Source organism: Macaca mulatta, chromosome 7, assembly GCF_049350105.2.
Source record: "Macaca mulatta isolate MMU2019108-1 chromosome 7, T2T-MMU8v2.0, whole genome shotgun sequence".
Classification (NCBI taxonomy): Eukaryota; Metazoa; Chordata; class Mammalia; order Primates; family Cercopithecidae; genus Macaca; species Macaca mulatta.
Window position 1 is genome coordinate 54,851,793 of NC_133412.1, and position 24,400 is coordinate 54,876,192.

Below are 24,400 nucleotides of genomic sequence, written 5' to 3' on the forward strand. Positions count from 1 at the left end.
CCTGGTTTAGTCTTGGGAGAGTTGTAAGCGTCCAGGAAATTATCCATTTCTTCTAGATTTTCTAGTTTATTTGTGTAGAGGTGTTTATAGTATTCTGATGGTAGTTTGTATTTCTGTGGAGTCGGTGGTGATAACCCCTTTATCATTTTTTATTGCATCTATTTGATTCTTCTCTCTTTTCTTCTTTATTAGTCTTGCTAGTGGTCTATCAATTTTGTTGATCTTTTCAAAAAACCAACTCCTGGATTCATTGATTTTTTGGAGGATTTTTTGTGTCTCTATCTCCTTCAGTTCTGCTCTGATCTTAAGTTATTTCTTGCCTTCTGCTAGCTTTTGAATGCGTTTGCTCTTGCTTCTCTAGTTCTTTTCATTGTGATGTTAGAGTGTCAATTTTAGATCTTTCCAGCTTTCTCTTGTGGGCATTTAGTGCTATAAATTTCCCTTTACACACTGCTTTAAATGTGTCCCAGAGATTCCAGTATGTTGTATCTTTGTTCTCATTGGTTTCAAAGAACATCTTTATTTCTGCCTTCATTTCGTTATGTACCCAGTAGTCATTCAGGAGCAGGTTATTCAGTTTCCATGTAGTTGAGCGGTTTTGATTGAGTTTCTTAGTCCTGAGTTCTAGTTTGATTGCACTGTGGTCTGAGAGACAGTTTGTTATAATTTCTGCTCTTGTACATTTGCTGAGGAGTGCTTTACTTCCAATTATGTGGTCAATTTTAGAATAAGTGTGATGTGGTGCTGAGTAGAATGTATATTCTGTTGATTTGGGGTGGAGAGTTCTGTAGATGTCTATTAGGTCTGCTTGCTGCAGAGATGAGTTCAATTCCTGGATATCCTTGTTAACTTTCTGTCTCGTTGATCTGTCTAATGTTGACAGTGGGGTGTTGAAGTCTCCCATTATTATTGTATGGGAGTCTAAGTCTCTTTGTAAGTCTTTAAGGACTTGCTTTATGAATCTGGGTGCTCCTGTATTGGGTGCATATATATTTAGGATAGTTAGCTCTTCTTGTTGAATTGATCCCTTTACCATTATGTAATGGCCTTCTTTGTCTCTTTTGATCTTTGGTTTAAAGTCTGTTTTATCAGAGACTAGTATTGCAACCCCTGCTTTTTTTTGTTCTCCATTTGCTTGGTAGACCTTCCTCCATCCCTTTATTTTGAGCCTATGTATGTCTCTGCATGTCAGATGGGTCTCCTGAATACAGCAAACTGATGGGTCTTGACTCTTTATCCAGTTTGCCAGTCTGTGTCTTTTAATTGGAGCATTTAGTCCATTTACATTTAAGGTTAAGATTGTTATGTGTGAACTTGATCCTGCCATTATGATATTAACTGGTTATTTTGCTCGCTAGTTGATGCAGTTTCTTCCTAGCCTCGATGGTCTTTACATTTTGGCATGTTTTTGCAATGGCTGGTACCAGTTGTTCCTTTCCATGTTTAGTGCTTCCTTCAGGGTCTCTTGTAAGGCAGGCCTAGTGTTGACAACATCTCTAAGCATTTGCTTATCTGTAAAGGATTTTATTTCTCCTTCACTTATGAAACTTAGTTTGGCTGGATATGAAATTCTGGGTTGAAAATTCTTTTCTTTAAGAATGTTGAATATTGGCCCCCACTCTCTTCTGGCTTGGAGAGTTTCTGCCAAGAGATCTGCTGTTAGTCTGATGGGCTTCCCTTTGTGGGTAACCCGACCTTTCTCTCTGGCTGCCCTTAAGATTTTTTCCTTCATTTCAACTTTGGTGAATCTGGCAATTATGTGTCTTGGAGTTGCTCTTCTCGAGGAGTATCTTTGTGGCGTTCTCTGTATTTCTTGGATTTGAATGTTGGCCTGCCCTACTAGGTTGGGGAAGTTCTCCTGGATGATATCCTGAAGAGTGTTTTCCAACTTGGTTCCATTTTCCCCCTCACTTTCAGGCACCCCAATCAGACGTAGATTTGGTCTTTTTACATAATCCCATACTTCTTGCAGGCTTTGTTCATTTCTTTTTCTTCTTTGTTCTTTTGGTTTCTCTTCTTGCTTCATTTCATTCATTTGATCCTCAATCGCTGATACTCTTTCTTCCAGTTGATCGAGTCGGTTACTGAAGCTTGTGCATTTGTCACGTATTTCTCGTGTCATGGTTTTCACTTCTGTCAGTTCGTTTATGGCCTTCTCTGCATTAATTATTCTGGTTATCAATTCTTCCACTCTTTTTTCAAGATTTTTAGTTATTTTGCGCTGGGTGCGTAATTCCTCCTTTAGCGCTGAGAAGTTTTATGGACTGGAGCCTTCTTTCATCTAGTCAAAGTCATTCTCCGTCCAGCTTTGATTCGTTGCTGGCAATGAGCTGCGCTCCTTTGCAGGGGGAGATGCGCTCTTATTTTTTGAATTTCCAGCTTTTCTGCCCTGCTTTTTCCCCATCTTTGTGGTTTTATCTGCCTCTGGTCTTTGATGATGGTGACGTACTGATGGGGTTTTGGTGTGGGTGTCCTTCCTGTTTGTTAGTTTTCCTTCTAACAGTCAGGACCCTCAGCTGTCAGTCTGTTAGAGATTGCTTGAGGTCCACTCCACACCCTGTTTGCCTGGGTATCAGCAGCAGAGGCTGCAGAAGATAGAATATTGCTGAACAGCGAGTATACCTGTCTGATTCTTGCTATGGAAGCTTCCTCTCAGGGGTGTACTCCACCGTGTGAGGTGTGGGGTGTCGGTCTGCCCCTAGTGGGGGATGTCTCCCAGTTAGGCTACTCAGGGGTCAGGGACCCACTTGAGCAGGTAGTCTGTCCGTTCTCAGATCTCAACCTCCGTGCTGGGAGATCCACTGCTCACTTCAAAGCTGTCAGAGTCGTTTGCGTCTGCAGAGGTTTCAGCTGCTTTTTGTTGTTGTTGTTGTTGTTGTTTAGCTGTGCCCTGTCCCCAGAGGTGGAGTCTACAGAGACAGGCAGGACTCCTTGAGCTGCTGTGAGCTCCACCCAGTTGGAGCTTCCCAGCCGCTTTGTTTATCTACTTAAGCCTCAGCAATGGTGGGCGCCCCTCCCCCAGCCTCGCTGCTGCCTTGCCCCGAGATCGCAGACTGCTGTGCGTGGGACCCTCCCGGCCAGGTGTGGGATATAGTCTCCTGGTGTGCCCGTTTGCTAAGATCTTTGGTAGAGCGCATTATTGGGGTGGCAGTTACCCGATTTTCCAGGTGTTTTGTGTCTCAGTTCCCCTGGCTAGGAAAAGGGATTCCCTTCCCCCTTGTGCTTCCCAGGTGAGGCGATGCTCTCACCTGCGTCAGCTCTCGCTGGTCCGGCTGCAGCAGCTGACCAGCCCTGATTGTCAGGCACTCCCTAGTGAGATAAACCCAGTACCTCAGTTGAAAATGCAGAAATCACCTGTCTTCTGTGTCGCTCGCACTGGGAGTTGGAGACTGGAGCTGTTCCTATTCGGCCATCTTGCTCCGCCCCCCATGCCCATTCTATTCAGTCTTAAAAAGGAAGAAAATCCTGACACATGCTACAACATGGATGAAACTTGAAGACATTAGGATAAGTCACTAAAGGACAAATGCTGTACGATTCCACTTATATAAGATCCCTAAAGCAGTCAAATTCATAGAAACATAAAGTAGCATGACGATTGTCAGAGGCAAATGGGAGTGTGGCGGTGCGGAATAGAGAGAATGGGGAGTTATTACTTATTAGATACAGTATTTCAGTCTCGGAAACTGAAAAAAATTTCTGGGTACAGATGGTAGTAATAGTTTCACAAAAATGTCTATGTACTTAATGCCACTGAACTGTAAACTTAAAAATGATTAAAATTATAAATTCCATGTTATTTATATTTTTTGCCACAATAAAAAAGTACACAAAAATCCTTTATAGAAAAAAAATTATATACCTGATATAAAGATGTTTTGAAAGACCTAAATCAGTAGAAAAACATTTAGTAGCATGCTCATAAATTAAAATATTCACCATAAAAATATCAATCTTAACACCTGAATTTAGAGAGACAATGCAATTCCAATCAAAATTTTATAGTTTCTTTTTAAATATAGAACTGAGCAAGCTGATTCTAAAACTAACACAGATGTGAAATAGGGCCAAGACAGTCCTAATAAAAAATAAGGTGAAGGATAGTTCAGACACCAACAATTATTATAAAGCTTTGATAACTAAGGCAGATGACAAAAAAAGTGATCACTGGACCAGAACATAAGAGTCCACAAGCAGACCCACACATATATAAAAACTTGGCTTATGTTAGAAAGCCTTGCAGATCAGTAGGAAAAAAATGCATTTTTCAATAAAGCATGTTAGAATAATTAGGTATCCACATGGAGAAAATGAAGTAAGACTCCTACCTCAAAATACACAATAAAATCAATTGCAGATAGATAAAGACCATTAAAGATAAAACTATAAAATTTTGAAGAATGTCTTATGACTTAGGATAGAAAACGGTTTCATAAATAAGACCGAAAGGCATAAATTTAGTTTGTTCAGTTCTACTACACTGCAGTCAAGAGTTACATTAATCAAAAGACATCACAAAAAAGAAAAAAGGTAAGACACAACCTATGGGTATATTTGCAATATATGTAACTGACAAAGACTTAGTAACTAGTAACGATAATCCCTAAACATCAATAAGATAAAAAAAAGACCCTAATACAGAAATGAACAAAAATTTGAATAAGCACTTTGCATTAAAAAACCCCGAATAGCTCATAAACATGTGAGAAGTTGCTCAGCCTAATTATTAATCAGGGACAAGTAGAAAAGTAAATTAAAACCACAAAGAGCTATCTTTTCACACCTACCAACTTCGCTATAATTTAGAAGTCACAAAATATCATGTCAGTAAGGTTCACACCAATAAAAGGGACTTAGTCTTGGCCAATTACATGTTTTTTCCTGTGTCTTTAAATCTTACACAAGTGATTAAAACTAAGGGATAGTTGAAGGTCATACATTATAATCAGAGTGGCAACATGATTATTGGCAACCAGACTATTTTCATCAAAAAAAAAAAAAAAAAAATCCACTGCTGGGGCTCTTGTGATCTAGCCTTTGATGTCTGACAGAACATTTCCAAACCTGGTCCTCTAACCTTCTATTACTTATGCCCTCAGCATCTTCCCCAAAAGTCCCTTTTGCTGAAGCTATCCAGAATCAAATTACGTATTTTTTGATCTGAGTGTGGTGGTACACACCTGTAGTCCAAGCTACTCAGGAGGGTGAGATGGGAGGATCACTTGAGTCAGAGAGTTCAAGGTCAACCTGCTCAACATCGCAAAACCTCATCTCAAAAAAAAACAAAAAACCCTACATGACAGTAAATGGCTTTAAGACCTCAACTTGAATACTCACTCAGTGCAAAATGTTCATCAAGATAGCAAATGAGGTACCTAGCTCTTTCCCGGGCTGCATCCTCACGGGCTTTTTCCTTTTCTTGCCTCTGTTGTTCAATTCGGGCTTCTTGTTCTTTCCTCTTCATTAACAATTCTTCTACACGGGCCTGCCGTTCTGCCTCTAGAGCTCTCTTGCGTTCCTAATGTTAGAAATATTTTTTCCAATATTAGAGTTATGTGTAAAATAAAAATGATTCAAAGTAATATACCTTTCACCAAACTTACATGTTCAAGCCAAGTAGAAAGATGGGCTTGCCACTAGGTACTCTGCTTCTTAAAGTTTAAACAAATATCAAATAGCAATGATATCTGGTTTCTGAAAGTCATTTACCAGTGTTACACATGATTAAGAAAATAATTGCCTTTTGATGCAAACACTATGTTATATTTGTTTTGTGGGAACTTGTGATGGTTAATACTGAGTGTGAACTTGATTGGATTGAAGGATACAAAGTATTGATTCTGGGTGCGTCTGTGAGAGTGTTGCCAAACGAGATGAACACTTGAGTCAGTGAGCTAGGAAAGGCAGATCCACCCTTAATCTGGGTGGGCACAATCTAATCAGCTGCCAACAAGGCTAGAATATAAAGCAGGCAGAAAAACATGAAAACAGAGACTGGTCTAGCCTACCAGCCTACATCTTTTTCCTGTGCTGGATGCTTCCTGCCCTCAAACATCAGATTCCAAGTTCTTCAGTTTCGGAACTTGGACTGGCTCTCCTTACTCCTCAGTTTGCAGACACTGTCGTGGGACCTTGTGATTGTATGAGTTAATACTTAATAAACTCATATATATATGTATACACACACACACACATATATATCCTATTAGTTCTATACCTCTAGAGAACTCTAATACAGAACTTAATATATGTTTTCTGATTAATCACTTCTAAAGCCTTGTGTTAATATATGGCTATAGAAATACCTGAATATGATGAAAAAACCATAGTTAATAGATTTTATTTCTGAACTAAGCTTTCATGATGGAATTAAGACAGCTTGTGAGAAGGAGAAAGAGGTAACATAATAGAGCATAGAGTGTATAAGAGTGGATATTGGGTCAGATTCCCTGGTTTTGTTTCCTTACCCCATTATTCACTAGCACAGTGACTCTGGGCTACTTAGTTACAATCTCTATGCCTTAGTTTTCTAGAAGATAAATAATAATATGCATTTCTTATGATATTATAAAGTACAGATGAGCTAATATATGAAAAGCACTTACCATAGAGCCTGGCATATATAAAATTCTCAATAATTATCATCATTATCATCATCAAGCCAGAAGATAAATCATCAAAACTGGGTAACTTCATGAAATATCTGTCACTAACATGTTCCTCATGTTATTGATATGTTTCTCTGAATCCATACCCATTCTCCAGACAGCACACACAACCTCTCGCTGGCCTCTCCTTTATAATTAATGGAATACATTGATCTAGGCTCTAGTACCTACTACTTACATAATTTTGGGCAAGGTACTTCACCTTAAAGAGCCTCAGTTGATTGTGAGATGTAAATTATTGATTACAGGTAAGTTCTCAGCATAGAGTTTAGCCATAGTAAGGGCTCAGTAAAGGACAGCAGAAAAAAAAAAATAACGCAATTTCTGTTCAGGGAACACAGAAGAGAGATCTGAACATTTCCAATAGTTAACTGAGCTCACAATAGTAACTTCATCTCCACAACAAGCTCTATCTGCCCCAGAGAAAGAAAGTCTTTTAAAAATAGCCAAAAGGATCTCTATTTCCTTCTTTTTTTTGAGGGGGTGGGTAGTATAGGAAGAGGGTAAACTGGAAATTGGAAGGAAATGCCCTGATTTCAGGAGGACATAACAGGCACACTGCAGACTGTTGGAGTCATGCAATTAGATTTTAAAATATATCCTTTACTGTCTGAGCATATTATTCATGAAATAGTTGTAGCTATTTCTCATTACTAATCAAGAATATGTGGAAACTTGTTTGGCCAAAAACTCTTAAGACTAAAATTCAAATCTGGCACAGAAAATTTTCTCCATTAAAAAAAAGTGAACAAAAAAAATTCCTCTTATAGTCCAATTTTTCTGAAGTTTAAAAATTCCATATTATATCTGAAAACACATGCTTCACAACAAAATACAAAGAGCTTAGGCATTAAATACAAAGAATTAAAGCAGAATTTTTCATTTCATATTTTATTAATATAAGACCAAAGGCCTGAGGGAGGCAATTTTTTAAATCCTAAATTGATCTTATAAAATATATATTATGTAAAAATAATTACTTCAGGTATGTGCAATGTAGCCAAGTGTAGACTTGTAAACATAATGTCAACTTGCTGATCATTTTAATGGATATCAGACCAACTCCAACATTGTATGAAAAGAGATAACTGGATGTAAAAAGTTACCTAACCTATTAATTTTCATTTTTAATAACTTGAAAAGAGAATTGGTAGCCATACAGCTAATGAGTAAAATTACTAAAATTCAGTTACCATTTCCCAATCTGAAATTTCAGTTCCATAAAGACAGGAAACTTTGTACCCCACAAAACACCTTGCACAAGGTAGGGATTCCTAAATATCTGTTTAATAAATGAAGCATGACTTTATAAAATCACATACATTATGAATCTATATACCCACAAGGAAAGAACTAAAACCTACAGCAAAGGAATTAGAAATATAACTAATTCTTAAGCCTACAGAAGAACCTCTCAGACCCCTACATATCTTAGCCAGGGAGGTGTTTAAGGCAGCCTAAGAAAGGATTCCGTAGCTCCTCTTTATGCCTATAATTAGTAATATACATAACAATAACAGCAACCTGAGAACATATGATGGCAGCACTTGATATTTTACTTACAAGAAATGAGAATCACATTGCCTTTAATAGTCCATGGGAATGTTTCAAGAGTAAAAATAGGGCCGGGCGCAGTGGCTCACGCCTGTAATCCCAGCACTTTGGGAGGCCGAGGCGGGCGGATCGCAAGGTCAGGAGATCGAGACCACGGTGAAACCCTGTCTCTACTAAAAATACAAAAAATTAGCCGGGCGCGGTTGTGGGCGCCTGTAGTCCCAGCTACTCGGGAGGCTGAGGCAGGAGAATGGCGTGAACCCGGGAGGCGGAGCTTGCAGTGAGCCGAGATCGCGCCACTGCACTCCAGCCTGGGCGACAGAGCGAGACTCCGTCTCAAAAAAAAAAAAAAAAAAAAAAAGAGTAAAAATAAAATGTATGGAGGGTCTCTGAAATTCTGTATTAGGTTAGGATCTGACTATTATTGTATTTACAGAATACATGGCACTAGTGCCTGTACAGCATGTAATGACTACACATTTTTAAAATTTTAATGTTATATATGTTATCTACCGGTGGATTTTTCTATCTGTCTCAGTATATCTCAAGCATATGTAGACAGGTTTAAAATTTTTCATTGAAATTAAATCCATAGGAAATTTCAGCACTTTTAAAAACAAAAAAAAAATTCTGAAGAGCCAAAACAATTCTTAAAAGTGTTGGTTGGTGGAGGAAATTCCCTACTAGTTTAGTAAACTGCTTTCCTTGAAGTTTTAATGAATGTTACAAATTGTGAACTGAGAATCAACATTTTTAAATGAAAGATAACTGTTATATTTCAAATCTGCAAAATGCAGAGAAAGGAATCAAAGATGTCTATTTTAAAATATACAATACTACTCATATATTTACCCCAAAAAAACAGCTAAGAAGTTACCTTTTCCAGAGAACTTTCCCTGATATTCTATTTCCACCAACCGAGCTAATTATTCCCTCCTCTGTAGTACCTTTGTACCTTGTACATACTCTAATTATACTCTTTCAAATTAAACTGTAATTTATTATTTGCTATAAAGGCAAAAATGTCTTATTTATATGTCTGAATTATTAGTTATTAAAGTAACACATAATTTACAAACCATAATTATTTTTATCTGTCTGTATTTCTGTTTCCCTATAGACATTTATAGCATTTATCCTGTAGAGAAGCAGGATAAATAAACAGGATAAATAATGTTAACGATTCAAATTAAACACTCAAATTTTTTTATTCATTTAAGAATATAAGTTAATAGATAAATAGCTTATAAATGATAAATACGAAAATTTTTACTGCTTCTTGGAAAGGAAAGGCTAGTTTCTCTAACGGGAGCATTCTGTGTTTTTAAACATGAAGCTAGCTTTGCATTGATTAAAATAGTACATTGGACTCAAATAAAATAGAGATGAGGATGAATATGGGAATACCTGTTAATGCCCACAAATAGCAAAAAGTGATCAATGAACTTAAAAATGTATTAATAATTTACTAAAATCACCGATAACAAGAAGCATGAAACACAACTCGTAATTTTTAAAAATACCTACAAAGCTTTTCATGACCTCCTCCCTAACTCTACATGTACTCCTTCCTCATATCCCCTTGTGCATGAAATGCCCTCCCATACAACTTATCATTTGTATGTTTCATTTTTGAAAACTTAGTAAACATGTCATCTCTACCTGGAAACTTTTCTGGACTTTTTCATGTTCCCTCTGCTCTCTATATAAATAAGGTGTTCTTCTTTGTGCTACTGACAATGCCTTTAGCACAGCATTTTTCCTAATCTTGTTTATGTACATACACGTCTCCCCACTGAGAACACGGCTGTATACTTTTCATATCTTCGAGCCTAACACATGACTTGCAGTAACTCAATGAAATGATCACTGAAGGAACAAATAAACATTAGTCACAATAAATACAGCATGTGTGAATTTTTATTTAAATATTGCAAAATTTGTTCTCTACATAAAAAAATATGTCAGGCCTTTAAAGACTATGGGCAAGGCATTTTACTGAGGGAGATCTAAAATAGATTATAAACAGCAGGATAGTGTATGCTTTAACCTTTTCCCCATCTTGCAAATGTAGGGTTTGCTGCAGAGGTTAAAATCTAATTATGGTATCTGATGATACTAAAAAATAACAGATGCCCATTATCTTAGGCATAAAAATTAACCTAAATTTGCCTCCTCATAGGCAAAAAAATTGTTTGAGCCTATATATACTGATTCAAAAACAACCTTTGTTTTTATTGTTGGGACAGGACTATATTCCTGCCCAGCCTGATTAGAAAAGAATAGATAGTAATCTGTCCAGAACAGTTTAATCCTTCACCTAGATGAAGTTGACGATTCTATTGCTATGATTACAGTCTACTGATGAAAGAACTGATGACCGTAACTGAAGGATAACACACTATCTTTTAGAAATCAGACTTTATGTTTCTCGAGTGCTATATTGAACCATGCACCTTTGGGAACAAACACTAGATTACTCCATTTTGGGTCCTCAGCAACTAGCTTTAAGTCTAAAATATGACAGGTGCTCAATCAATGTTTGCTGAATAATATCCTACCTGCACAGCTTCATCACGTGCTTGCTTTTCTTCCTGTCTTCTCTGACGCTCTTCCTGTAGCTCATTAAGCCTCTGTTCATATTCCTTCAATTTTGATAAAACATCATGACGTTTATTCTGGGCTTCAAGGGTATTTATAAAGGCAATTTCATTTACCTTTAAAAAACAAAGAAAGTAAGGTTCAGATCAAGTTAACTCTAGGGCACATTACAAAAATAAGAAATCTCACAACAGTCAGGCTGGGCACAGTGGCTCACGCCTGTAATTCCAGCACTTTGGGAGGCCAAGAACGGCAGATCACCTGAGGTCAGGAGTTCAAGACCAGCCTAGCCAATATGGTGAAACCCCATCTCTACTAAAAAAAAGAAATTAGCCGGGCATGGTGGCAGGCACCTGTAATCCCAGCTACTCGAGAGGCAGAGGCAGGAGAACTGCTGGAACCCAGGAGCCAGAGATTGCAGTGAGCCAAGATCGCACCACCGCACTCCAGCCTGGGTGACAGAGCAAGACTCTATATCAAAAAAAAGAAGAAGAAGAAATCTAACAACAGTCTTTATATAATAACTTGAACCAATGGTAAGGCATGGAACAAAAAAATGAGGTACTATGGGTCTTTTCTTTCAATATTTACCTCAAAATGGAAAATAATCCAGTGTGTATAAAAAATCCACAGGCCTTAGAAAGAAGTAATTTAGAGGTCTGCCACTGAAAATATTTTTAAGTGAAGAAACAATTCTAAATTCTTATAGAGACCATCTTACAAAGTTCTACTTAATAACATTGTAATTTGCCACTATACGAATTACACAAACATTGAAATAGGTATGCTCACATTATTCTAATGAGTTTGAGAGGACAAAATGTAAAATAAACAACAAATTACTTTTCTTCAACATATATTGAATGAGTGACAATTAGATACAAGGTACTGAACTATACATTGCATTCTTAACTTCACATATATTGATTCTTAATAGTCAAGTTTTGCTAGAAAGTACAGATATTATGAGTAAAGAAGAGCTAATGATAATGTTCAAAAATCAGGTAGGATCAACCCTCTCATTCTTGAAAGCCAGAGGAAGGGCATGCTACAGTTAAAATGGTAGAGTGAAGGAGGAAAGCGAACACTAGAGACAACCGTCTTTGACAGCCACAGACTACAGGAATCCATGCTGGATGGAATAAAACCTATGTTAAGATATTTTATAAATCTGAGACAAGTTTGAATACAGATCCAACTAAGCTTTCCCAAATTCCATGCCATGATACCACTTTTATAAGCACTTTAATAAGCAGATTAAGCACAGAAACATCCTTCAAACTGTACTGAAAGTACTCAAAATACAAGATAGGCCAGGAGTGGTGGTTACACCTGTAATCCCAGCACTTTGGGAGGCTGAGGAGGGTGGATCGTGAGGTCAGGAGTGCAAGATTAGCCTGGTCAAGATGGTGAAACACATCTCTATTAAATATACAAAAATTAGCCGGACGTGGTGGCAGGCGCCTGTAATCCCAGCTACTCAGGAGGCTGAGGCAGAGAATTGCTTGAACCCGGGAGGTGGGTATTGCAGTGAGCCAAGATTGCGCCGCTGCACTCCAGCCTGGGCGACAGAGCAAGACTCCATCTCAATTAAAAACAAAAAACAAAAAACCCAAGATACACAAGTATGCTCAAAGAAAATTTATTCAGACTATATCAGAGCACACATATTAAACATAATCAAAATGAAAGAAAAAGTAATGGGTCCTAATGCACTAAGCAAAATTTTTACAATAAAATAAAACTTACAAGGGAAAGAGTATGCAAAAGTCAGATTAAACAACACAATCTTGGCAGTGTGCAGTGGCTCATGCCTGTAATCCCAGCACTTTAGGAGGGAAGTGGGGGAGGACTGCTTGAGCCCAGGAGTTCAAGATCAGTCTGAGCAATGTAGAGTGACCATCTCTATTTTACATACATAGAGAGAGCAAGGTGTGGTGGCATGCAACTATAGTCCTGGTTACTTGGGAGGCTGAGGTGGGAGGATTGCTTGAACCCAGGAGTTGGAGGCTGCAGTGAGCCACGATCGCGCCACTAAACTCCAATTTGGGCAACAGAGTGAGACCCTGTCTCATTTAAAAGAACAGCAACAATTTGGAAGAAAATAATAACTTGTGGCCGGGTGCGGTGGCTCACACCTGTAATCCCAGTACTTTGGGAGGCCAAGACGGGCAGATTGCCTGAGCACAGGAGTTCGAGACCAGCCTGGGCAACATGATGAAACCCCGTCTCTACTAAAATACAAAAAAAAAAAAATTAGCCGGGCGTGGCAGTGTGTGCCTGTAATCCCAGCTACTCCGGAGGCTGAGGCAGGAGAATCACTTGAACTTGCGAGATGCAGGTTGCAGTGAGCTAAGATTGTGCCACTGCACTCCAGCCTAGGCAATAGAGGAGACTCTGCCTCAAAAAAAAAAAAAAAAGAAAGATAAGAAAATAACCTAAGAAACAGCAGAAAATTCATTACACAAACTTGGTAACACTGAAGAATTTGACAAAATCATGAATTTAAAGAAGCAAAGGAAAGACAACAAAACAACATACAGTAGTACCTCCTTATCCACAGGGAATACATTCCAAGACCCCCAGTGGATGCCTCAAATCACAGACAGTACCTATATAGTCAGCCCTCCATATCTGTGGGTTCTGCATCCATGGATTCAACCAACTATAGATAAAAAATGTTTTTTTAATGGGTGACTGTGTTTGTACTGAACATGTACAGGCATACCTCAAAGATATTACAAATTTGGTTCCAGCCCACCACAATAAACTGAGTATCACAATAAAGGAAGTCACATGAATTATCAAATTTCCCAGTGCATATAAAAGTTATTTTTACACGATACTATGGCCTATTAATTGTGCAACAGCATTATGTCTAAATAAACAATGCATACACCTTAATTCTAAAACACTTTTTCTAAAAAATGCTAATGAACATCTGAGCCATCAGCAAGTTATAATCTTTTTTTCTGGTGGAGAGTCTTGCCTTAATGTTGATGGCTGCTGACTGATCAGGGTGGTGGTTGCTGAAGGCTGAAGTGGCAATTTCTTAAAGTAAAGGCAATTTCTTAAAATAAGACAACAACAAAGTGTGCCACATTAATGGACTCTTCCTTTCCTCAAAGATTTCTCTGTACTATGTGATGCTGTTTGATAGTGTTTCACCCATAGTAGAGTTTCTTTCAAAATTGGAGTCAATGCCCTCAAAATCCTGCTATTGCTTTATCAATTAATTTTATGGACTATTCTAAATAATTTGTTATTTCAACAATGTTCACAGTGTGTTCACCAGTAGATTCCATCTCAAGAAATCACATTATTTGCTCATTCTTAAGAAGTAACTTGGATATGAGGGCGATCTGGCTGCGACATCTGTCACCCCCTTGATCGCCAGGGTTGATTCAGTTGATCTGGCTGGCTAAGCGGGTGTCCCCTTACTCCCTCACCGCTCCAGGTGCGTCCCTCCCAAAGCTGCATGCTCGGTCAAAGAGGATGACCATCCCTGATAGAGGAGGACCGGTTTTTGGTCAAGGAATATGAGTAGCTGTGTTCCCCTGCTAGAATCTCCAAACAAGTTCTTCAAGAAGTAACTCCTCATTTATTTAATTTTTGTCATAAGACTGCAGCAATTCAGTCACATCTCCAGGCTCACTTCTAATTCTCATACTCTTGCTGTTTTTACCACATTTGCAGTTACTTCCTTAACTGTACTCTTGAACCACCAAAAATCATTTGTGAGAGTTGGAATCAATGTCTTTCAAATTTCTGTTAATGTTGATATTTTGACTTCCATGAATCACCAATGTTCTTAATGCCATCTAAAATGGTGAGTCCTTTCCAGAAAGTCTTAATTTCCTTTGCCAAGATCCATCAGAGGAATCACTATCTATGGCAGCTATAGCTTTATAAAATGTATTTCTTAAAAACTAAGATTTGAAAGTTGAAATTACTCCTTGATCCATGGACTGCAGAAAGGATGTTACATTAGCAGACACGAAAACACCATTCATCTCCTTGTACTCTCTCCATCAGGGCTCTTAAGTAACCAGTGCAATGTCAGTAAGCAGTAAAATTGTTAGAAGAGTCTTCTTTTCTGAGTTGGAGGTCTCAACAGTAGACTTAAAATATTCAGTAAACAATGCTATAAACAGATGTGCTGTCATGCTGGCTTTGTTGTTCCATTTATAGAGTACAGACAGAATAGATTTAGCCTAATTCTTAAAGGGCCTAGGATTTTCAAAATGGTTAATGAGCACTGGCTTCAACTTGAAGTTGCCAGCTGCATTAGCTCCTAGTGAGTCAGCCTTGACTTTGAAGATTTGAAGTCAAGCTCTAAATTCTCTATAGCTATGAAAGTCCTAGATGGCATCCTCTTCCAAGAGAAGTTTGTTTCATCTGCACTGCAAATCTCTTGTTTGGTGCAGCACTCTTCATCAATTATCTTAGCTAGATCTTCCTTCAGCTTCTATGTCAGCATTTGTTGCCTTACCTTGCTCTTTTATGTTATTGAGATGGCTTCCTTCCTCAAACCTCCAGAATCAACCTCTACTAGCTTCAAACATTTCTTCTGCAGCTTCCATACCTTTCTCAGACTTCACAGAATTGGAAGTAGTCGGGATCTTACTCTGGATTAGACTTTGGCTTAACAGAATATTGCTGCTGGTTTGATCTTCTATCCAGACCACTCGAACTTTCGCCATACCAGCAATAAGCTGTTGTGCTTTCTTATCATTCATATGTTCACTGAAGTAACACATTTAATCTTTCTCAAAACTTTTCCTTTGCATTTACAACTTGACTGACTAGTACAAGAGGCCTAGCTTTCAGTTTATCCCAGCTTTATTTTGTTCTTTTTGTTTTTCAAGACTGGGTATCACTCTGTCACCCAGGCTGGAGTGCAGTGGCTCACTGCAACCTCACACTCCTGAGCTCAAGTGACTCGTTCACTTCAGCCTACTGAGTGGCTGAGACGATAAGCATGCGCCACCACATCTGGCTAATTTTTTAAATGTTTTGGTAAAGATGGGGTCTTGCTAAGTTGCACAGGCTCTAGCTCAGTTTTTGACAAGTCTTCCTCAATAAGCTTTATCATTTCTAGTTTTTTATTTAAAGTGAAAGATGTAAAACTCTTCACTTGAAGACTTAAGAGGCCACTGTGTGGTTATCAATTAATTAACCAATTAGCCTAATTTCAATACTGTTATGTCTCAGGAAATAAGGAGGACTAAGGATAAGAAATGGGGGAATGGCCAGGTCAGTGGAGCAGTCAGAACACACGAAACATTTATCAATTAAGTTTGCTGTCACATACGAGTGTAGCTCATGACACCCCAAAACAATTATAATGGTAACTCCAAAGATCACTTACCACAGATCACCATAATAAATATAATAATTGAAAAATCTAAAATATTATAAGAATCACCAAAGTATAACACAGAGACATGAAGTGAGCACATGTTGTTGGAAAAAATGGCAAAAATAAAGACTTGCTTGATGCAGGATTGACACAAACATTCAATTTTTAAAAACTCAGTATCTTTGAAGCCCAATAAAGTGAAGCAGAATAAAACAATGCATGCCTGTATAGACATTTTTTCTTGTCTTCAATCCCTAGATAATACAGTACAATAACTATTACACAGTATTTACATTGTATTCGGTATAAGTAATCCAGAGGTGATTTAAAGTATACAGGAAGATGTGCATAGGTTATATGCAAATACTATACCATTTTACTATACATGGGACTTGAGCAACCATGAATTTTTGTATCTTTCAAGAGGCCCTGAAACCAATCCTCCACAGATACTGAGGGATGATGACGTACATTGTACAAATTTATTTTACCTTCTTCAAATGTCACAAATAGAAGATTCATTCTTACCACAGATTTCAGTAACCTCAGCATAAGATTTCTTTCCTTTCCTTAGTAAGTTGAGAACTTTCATTCTTTCATTTAAAGGAAGCACTTTACAATTTCTGTCTGGCATATCCAAATTGCTAGCACCACTCTTCTTGTGCTTTGGGACCATTAAATAAAATAAGGGTTACTTGAACACAAGCACTATGATACCATGACACGCCATCTGATAACCAAGATGGCTACTAACACACTAATGATCAGATAGCATATACAGCATGGATATACTGGACAAAGGAATGATTTATGTCCGGGACATGACTATACAAGATTTCATCATGGTACTCACAACGGTACACAATCTGAAACTTATGAATTGTTTATTTCTAGATTTTCCATTTAGTATTTTTGGACTGTGATTGACTAAGGTAGCTGAAACCACAAAGACCAAAACTGCAATTAAGGGAGAACTACTGCCTTATTTGATAAAGGTGATTAGTGAGCTAAGGAAACAAACAGAGCACAAAAGTAACACTATCACAGAATTACTTAAATTAGAAAACGCATGGAACAGAACAAGGATATTGTAAAAACCAACTCCAAATAATGGGCCAAGCACAGCTGCTCACATCTGTAATCCCAATGCTATGGGAGGCCAAAGCAGGAGGATCACTTGTGGCCAGGAGTTCGAGACCAGCCTGGGCAACATAGCAAGACCTCCATCTCTACAACAAATTTAAAAAATAAGTCAAATTTTGTGGCACATGCCTATAGTCCCAGCCACTCAAAAGGCTGACTCAGTAAGATCACTTGAGACCAGGAGTTCAAGGCTGTAGTGAACTATGATCATGCCACTGCACTCCAGCCTGGGTGACAGAGTGAGACCCTGTCTCTATTAAAACAAAGAAATTACTTCTAGAGGAAAAACTTTTGATAATCACAGTTATTGTAGATTTTTACAGTGAAGATGAATGGATAATAAGCCTTGAATATAGAGAACATAGCAAAATGACCTAATATAAAGATAAAGATAAATAGGATCTATGTAGTTAAGAAAGGCAACAGAAAATATTCCAACATAAAATACAGGAAATGTTTAAAGATTAAGAGAGCTTACATTACTTCATAAAACATTGACTCAGAACATCACCATCAAGAATATCCTTATTAAATCATAAAACATTAAGAAAGAACAATAATTTTTCAAGCTTCCACGCAGTAAATGTAAGTCACCTACAAGAAAGAAAAATCAGTGTGGATTCAGGCTTCCCTACAGAAATAATTAAGATAATACAATAATGTCTACGAAGTTCTGAAGGAGAGATACTGTGAATCATAAATATGATCTCGAACCAAGATATAATTCAGATAGAAATGCCACAGGCCTAAAATATGCAAGAACTCAAGGAACAGAGCATATATGAGCTTTTCCTAGAAAAAAAGTTTTTTTCTTAATAAAATCCAGCAAACCAAAAGACAAAACAACTCAAATGAAGAACTGGTAAACAATGAGTTGATTTATATATACAAGGAAAACTAAACTGAGGAACTTAAAGTTACAGAGGAAAATGTAAATTTGATAAACTTTAACAAGAGAAAAATAATAAACCTATGAATAATTATTGTGGAAAGATTAGGATGATATACGAGTGATAATTTTCTCATCTCTTTTCAGCAAGGTTTCCCTAAAAATGTTCAGAAATTAAAATGAAATTGGATAAATACAACTCCAAACTCTCAATACGTTTCCTAATATTATCTCAAAAAATTCACATGAGAATGAATTCTTCTTGTGATAAACAAATACGACAAATTCAAGAATTCCCTCAATTTTACTTCTACTTCATCTCCTTCCCTTAAAATGGAACTAAAATAAAGATTACTACATCTTACTAAGAAGTATCATATATAGAATAATTCTATTTTATGATTATCCACTCATGCAATCTGAATATAACAACAGGAAAATGTCTGAAACAGTGTCTACCTAATGTTAATGGTGGCTATCTCTGAGGATGGGATTGAGTTTCCTTTGCTATATTGCTTAAACTCTTCAAAATAAAAATGAATCACTTTTAAAATAAAAATATGGCCACTATTTTAAATACAACATAATATTAAAGAAATCTAGAGTAATGTATTTATACTTAGGCTTGAAGACCATGAAAAGTCCCTCAAGATTTTTGGACTGACAGGCATTACAATACCCTCCAAAAAGATTAATTTGGAGGGAGGAGGAGCAAAAGGGAAGAATATCAACTGTAAATATTTAGGAGGGAGATAAAAGTAAACCGGTGGAAGCCGCAATGGAAAATGCAGGTGCCTATAAAGTTAGAGAACTGCAGGTTCTCTAACTACATATGACCACATATGACTCCAAAGAAGATGTCAGAAAAAATTAGCTTATCTTTCTGGCTTATACACAAAAAGTTGTCAAAAAGAGATTAAAAAGAAAAGCGAAATGAAGTAAATGAATACAAGTTTTCCAAATCTAGGTGAATGGGTGACTAGCTATTATTATCATTATCTGAAATATGGACTTCAGTAAAGTTGGTTTGGGATAAAGGAGATGGTGAGCTGATGAGTTCCACTGGATACAAGCACCAAACAAGAGGCAACTGAGTCTACAGCTCAGTTGAAAGTAGGGCTAAAGATTCAGATTTAGAAATCACTGCAGAGAAGACAGCTGAAGCAATGGTAGTGACTGTGATACTAAAGAAGAAGAGTAAGTGAAGTGAAACTTCATTTTTCAGTTACATTTAACTGACAAAATAAAGAAGGGAAAACAGTGACGGATTGGTTAGAGAGTAGAGAGAAAATTAAGATAGTACAGAAGTTTTCTAGAAAAAGGTGCCTGATGGTGTTCATATGAAGTGACTCAGAAAAGTCTTTTAAACTCAGTGAAAACAGAAATATTCTCAAAGGTAAATACAGTTGCAGAAAGGGGAAAATGATATAAGGAATTAAGGAAGACGTGGGTGATGAGGTAGTAGAAACAAGCTCAGACCACTATTTCTCAGAAATTCGGGGATTTACAAAAAATACAAAATAGGTAATCTATACAACAGGTGTACAAAAGTAGGCAATCTCGAGTAATAAAGCAAAGGACAAGAATTTAACTGATAAAAAAATTCCAAGAGCAGCAAAGAGGACAAAAATAGGACCCACAGCACAAGCAATAAGAAACAGGTGTCTTTTCCTCAAAAAAAAAAAAAAAAAGAAAGAAAAATAAATGGTAATTATTACTAGACATGTTGCAACTGAAAATGAGTCAATAAGCCATTAAGAAACTAAAAATGAAAGTCAATATTAGACTATTAAATAATGGACTATGATCTAATATAAAATCAGGTTCTGAATAACTCAGGCTGCAATATTAATCACCATCAACTGAGTACTTGCTAATTTATTTTCAACCATCTACCTACCTAAGAAAGAACTAAAGGATTTGAAATGGCCATTAATTTACCCCAAGGACTCAGAGAAAGCATACATGGAAAAAAATCATCTTGAGCATGTAACAGGTCTAAAATGGTACATGTTCTCAAGGAAAGTACTCGTATGGTAAAATTTAAATTTAAAAAAAATCACTGGATTATTAATACTTTTTGGTTAGTAACAGAACAACAGAAATACATGAGAGACTTCAGAAAAAATTAAGTAGTAGAATATTTCTTCTATAATTCTAATGTTTTACTAAGTGCTTTTGTTACACCAAAGATGACATTAACTGCTTCACAACATGCATAATCTAACTTAATACTTACAGTAATTGAGATGTGGGTAAAATTATTCCCATTTTAAAGATGAACAAATAGGCTCAGAGAGGTAAAATAATACCTAAGGCTATTCAGCTACTAAGTGGTAGAGTGAGAACCTAAATTCAAATTTGTCTAACTCAAGAGACTTCAGTCTTCACTATGATAATAAAAAATACTTTTGAATAAGAAAAAAAAAATACAGTGCCTATTTTCTTTGTAGAAATGGAATACATGTCCAGACAGGATTTCAGTTTATTGAACTGAAAATGGTGACAATTAAGAGCACCAATAGGTGAGCAAGTGGTAGCAAGGTTTTAAAACAGTATTTCATATTAGCAAGAATTTTAGTACAGACTCTTAATTCACTTACCATTAATTATTCTGCCAAAAGGCTACTGGAACTGATAAGCTATTCTGGCAAGGATTCAGGATATAAAAATCAATGTACAAAAATCAGTAGCATTTCTATATACCAATAATGCCCAGGCAGAGAGTCAAATCAAGAACACAATAACATAAAATAGTCAAAGAAAATGGCATACCCAGGAAAATACAGCTAACCAAAGAGGTGGAAGAACTCAACAAGGAGAATGACAAAACACTGCTGAAAAAAATCAGAGATGACACAAACAGAAAAACATCCCATGCACTGTATTAGAAGAATCAGTATCATTAAAATGGCCATAAGCAATTTATAGATTTGATGCTATCCTATCAAACCACAATGGCATTCTTCACAAAATTAGAAAAAAAAAAAAAAAAAACTATTCTAAAATTCGTATGGAATCAAAAAAGAGCCCCAATAGCCAAAGCAATAGTAAGCAAAAGGAACAAAGCTTGAGGCATCACATTACTCGACTTCAAACTATGCCACAAGGCTACAGTAAACAGAACAGCATGGTACTGGTACAAAACAGACACACAGACCAATGGAACAGAACAGAAAATTCAGAAATAAAGCTGCACACCTCCAACCATCTGATCTCCAACAAGGCCAACAAAAACAAGCAATGGGAAAAGTACTCCTTCAATAAATGGTACTAGAATAACTGGTTAATTACATGCAGAATGACAAAACTAGACCCTTATTTTTAACTACATATAAAAATTGACTTAAGATGGATTAAAGATTTAAATGTAAGGCCTCAAACTATTAAAATCCTAGAAGAAAACCTAGGAAATACCCTTCTTGACATCTGCTTGACAAGGCAGTATCTCCAAAAGTAATTGGAACAAAAACAAAAGTTGACAAGTAGGCCCTAATTAAGCTAAAAATCTTCTGCACAGCCAAAGAAACATTCAACAGAGTAAACAGACAACCTACAGAATGGGAAACAATATTTGTAAACAATGTATCTAACACAGTCTAATATCCAGGATCTATAAGGAACTTAAATCAACAAGCAAAAAACAACCTCATTTTTAAAAATGAGCAAAAGACATGAACTGACATTTCTCAAAAGACATACAAGTGTCCAATTAACATGAAAAAATTCTTAGCATCACTAAGCATCAGATAAATACAAATCAAAATCACAATGAGATGCCATCTCACACCAGTCAGAATGGCTATCATTAAAAAGTTAAAAAACAAGAGATGCTGGCAAGGCTACAGAGAAGGGGAATGCTTATACACTGTTGGTGGGAATGTAAATTAGTTCAGCCACTGTGGAAGGCAGTATGGCAATTTCTCAAAGAACTTAAAACACAACTACCATTTGACCCAGCAATTCCATTACTGGGGATCTATCCATTGGAAAGCAAATTATTATACCAAAAAGACACATGCAGTCGTATGTTCACTGCCATGCTATTCACAATAGCAAAGACATGGAATCAACCCAGGAGTCCACTGATAGTGCCCATCAATAGACTGGATTAAAAAAATGTGGTGCATATACACCATGGAATACTATGCAACCAAAAAAAGAATGAAACTGTATCCTTTGCAACAACATGGATGGAACTGAAGGTCATAATCCTAATTGAATTAATGCAACAGTAAACCAAAGGACAATTTTCTCATTTGTAAGTGGGAGCTAAACAATAAGCACATATGGACATAAACATGGGAACAATAGATACTGCAGACTACTAGAGGTGGAGAGGGAAGAGAGAGAAGGATTAAAAACTACTTATTGGCCTGTAATTCCAGCACTTTGGCAGTCTAACGTGGGTAGATCACCTGAGGTTAGGAGTTCAAGACCAGTCTGGCCAAAATGGTGAAACCTCATGTCTACTAAAAAAAAAGAAAAAAAATTAGCCAGGCATGGTGGCCTGTGCTTGTAATCACCGCTACTTGGGAGGCTGAGGCGGAAGAATCACTTGAACCCAGGAGGCAGCTGTGTCAGTGAGCCAAGATCGCGCCACTGCACTGCAGCCTGGGCAACAGAGCGAGACTCCATCTCAAAAAACGAAACAAAACAAAACAAACCTACCTATTGAGTACTATGCTCATTACTTGGGTGCAATATATCCATGGAACAAACCTGCACATGTACCCCGCGTATCCAAAATAGAAGTTGGAATTTTAAGAAAAAGAATTAAAAGTACTATAAATGGTAGCTGATATCCTCATGTAAAGATACCAGGGAGTTGACCATCCATTTCTATGGAAATTATTTAAACTGTGACAAACAATTAGGTTAATTTGCTTAAAAGAGTCACTTTGGCTTAATAAAATCATATTGAAAGTAAGTATATTAAGCAATTAGACAAGTCAAAATGTATATAAGTCATATGGTAAAATATCACAAAATGAGAATACTAAAGTAATAAGTACAGTGGTAAAATCAGAACCTTTGGAACCAGAAAGATCTGGATTTAATTCTGCCTTTATGATCATCAATAATCTACCTACAGACTGTTGCTCGAAAATAAACAGATACAAATACTAATAACACATACATCAGAAATTCCACTTCCAGCCATAAGTAACAGGATGAGATTTACCCTTGCACTTTAAACAACTAACAAAATTGGACAAATATATGAAATACCTAAATTCAATTAATGTAATACACCATATCAATAGAACAAGGACAAAAAATATAGTGTAACAGCAATAGATGGAGAAGCAGCATTTGACAAAATCCAATATCCCTTCATAATAAAAACATTCAACAAACGATGAATAAAAATGAACTTCCTTGACCCGATAAAGGACATATAGTTGTCCCTCAGTATCCATTGGAGATTGATTCCAGGATCCACTACGGATACCAAAATGCAGATGCTGAAGTCCCTTACAGTTGATGCTCTGCATTCACAGATTCAACCACCTGCTGATCAAGACTACTACGGATGTGTAGTCTCACTACTTCTATTCAACAATATACTATAGGTTCTAGCCAGAGCAATTAAACAAGAAAAAGAAATCAAAGACATCCAACTGGAAAGCAAAAGCAAAACTAACTATATTTGCAGATTATGTGATCTTGTTTATGAAAACTCCTAAAGAATTCACTAAAAAGCTATTAAAACTAATGAAGGAGTTCAAACAAGATTATAAGACATAAGATCAATACATAAAAATTGATTATATGTTACACATTTGCAATGAATAATCAAAAATGAAATTAAGATAACAATATCATTTATAATTGCATCCAAAAGAATACTTACGAATAAATTAAAACAAAGCAGTAAAATACTTGTATGTTGAAAACAAAACAATGCTGAAAGAAATTAAAGAAGACAAATAAATAGAAAGAAATTCCATGTTCATAAATTGGAAGACTAATATTAAGACGATAATACTACTCAAAGGGATATAAAGATACGTAATCCCTAACACAATGCCAATGGGCTTTTTTGCAGATATGAAAAACCAAACCTCAATTCACATGGAATTGCAAGGTGCATTTCATTGGTACATCATGTTCTGTGGGGATAGGGATAACAAAATTGGAGGACTCATGGTTCCATTTCAAAGCTTACTAAAAAGCTAC

General features: G+C 36.7%; 1 protein-coding gene across 28 annotated transcripts in view; it reads right to left on the minus strand.

Moving 5' to 3' along the window:
• SCAPER (S-phase cyclin A associated protein in the ER) overlaps positions 1–24,400 on the minus strand; it is a 568,707-nt gene that overhangs the window by 380,388 nt on the left and 163,919 nt on the right. For all 28 annotated transcript variants that reach the window (XM_077939992.1, XM_077939989.1, XM_077939985.1 and 25 more), the window contains 2 exons: positions 10,784–10,939; positions 5,376–5,518 (listed from right to left, as the gene is read on the minus strand). In XM_077939992.1, coding sequence (XP_077796118.1) covers positions 5,376–5,518; positions 10,784–10,939 — 299 coding nt within the window. The remainder of the gene's footprint in view (positions 1–5,375; positions 5,519–10,783; positions 10,940–24,400) is intronic.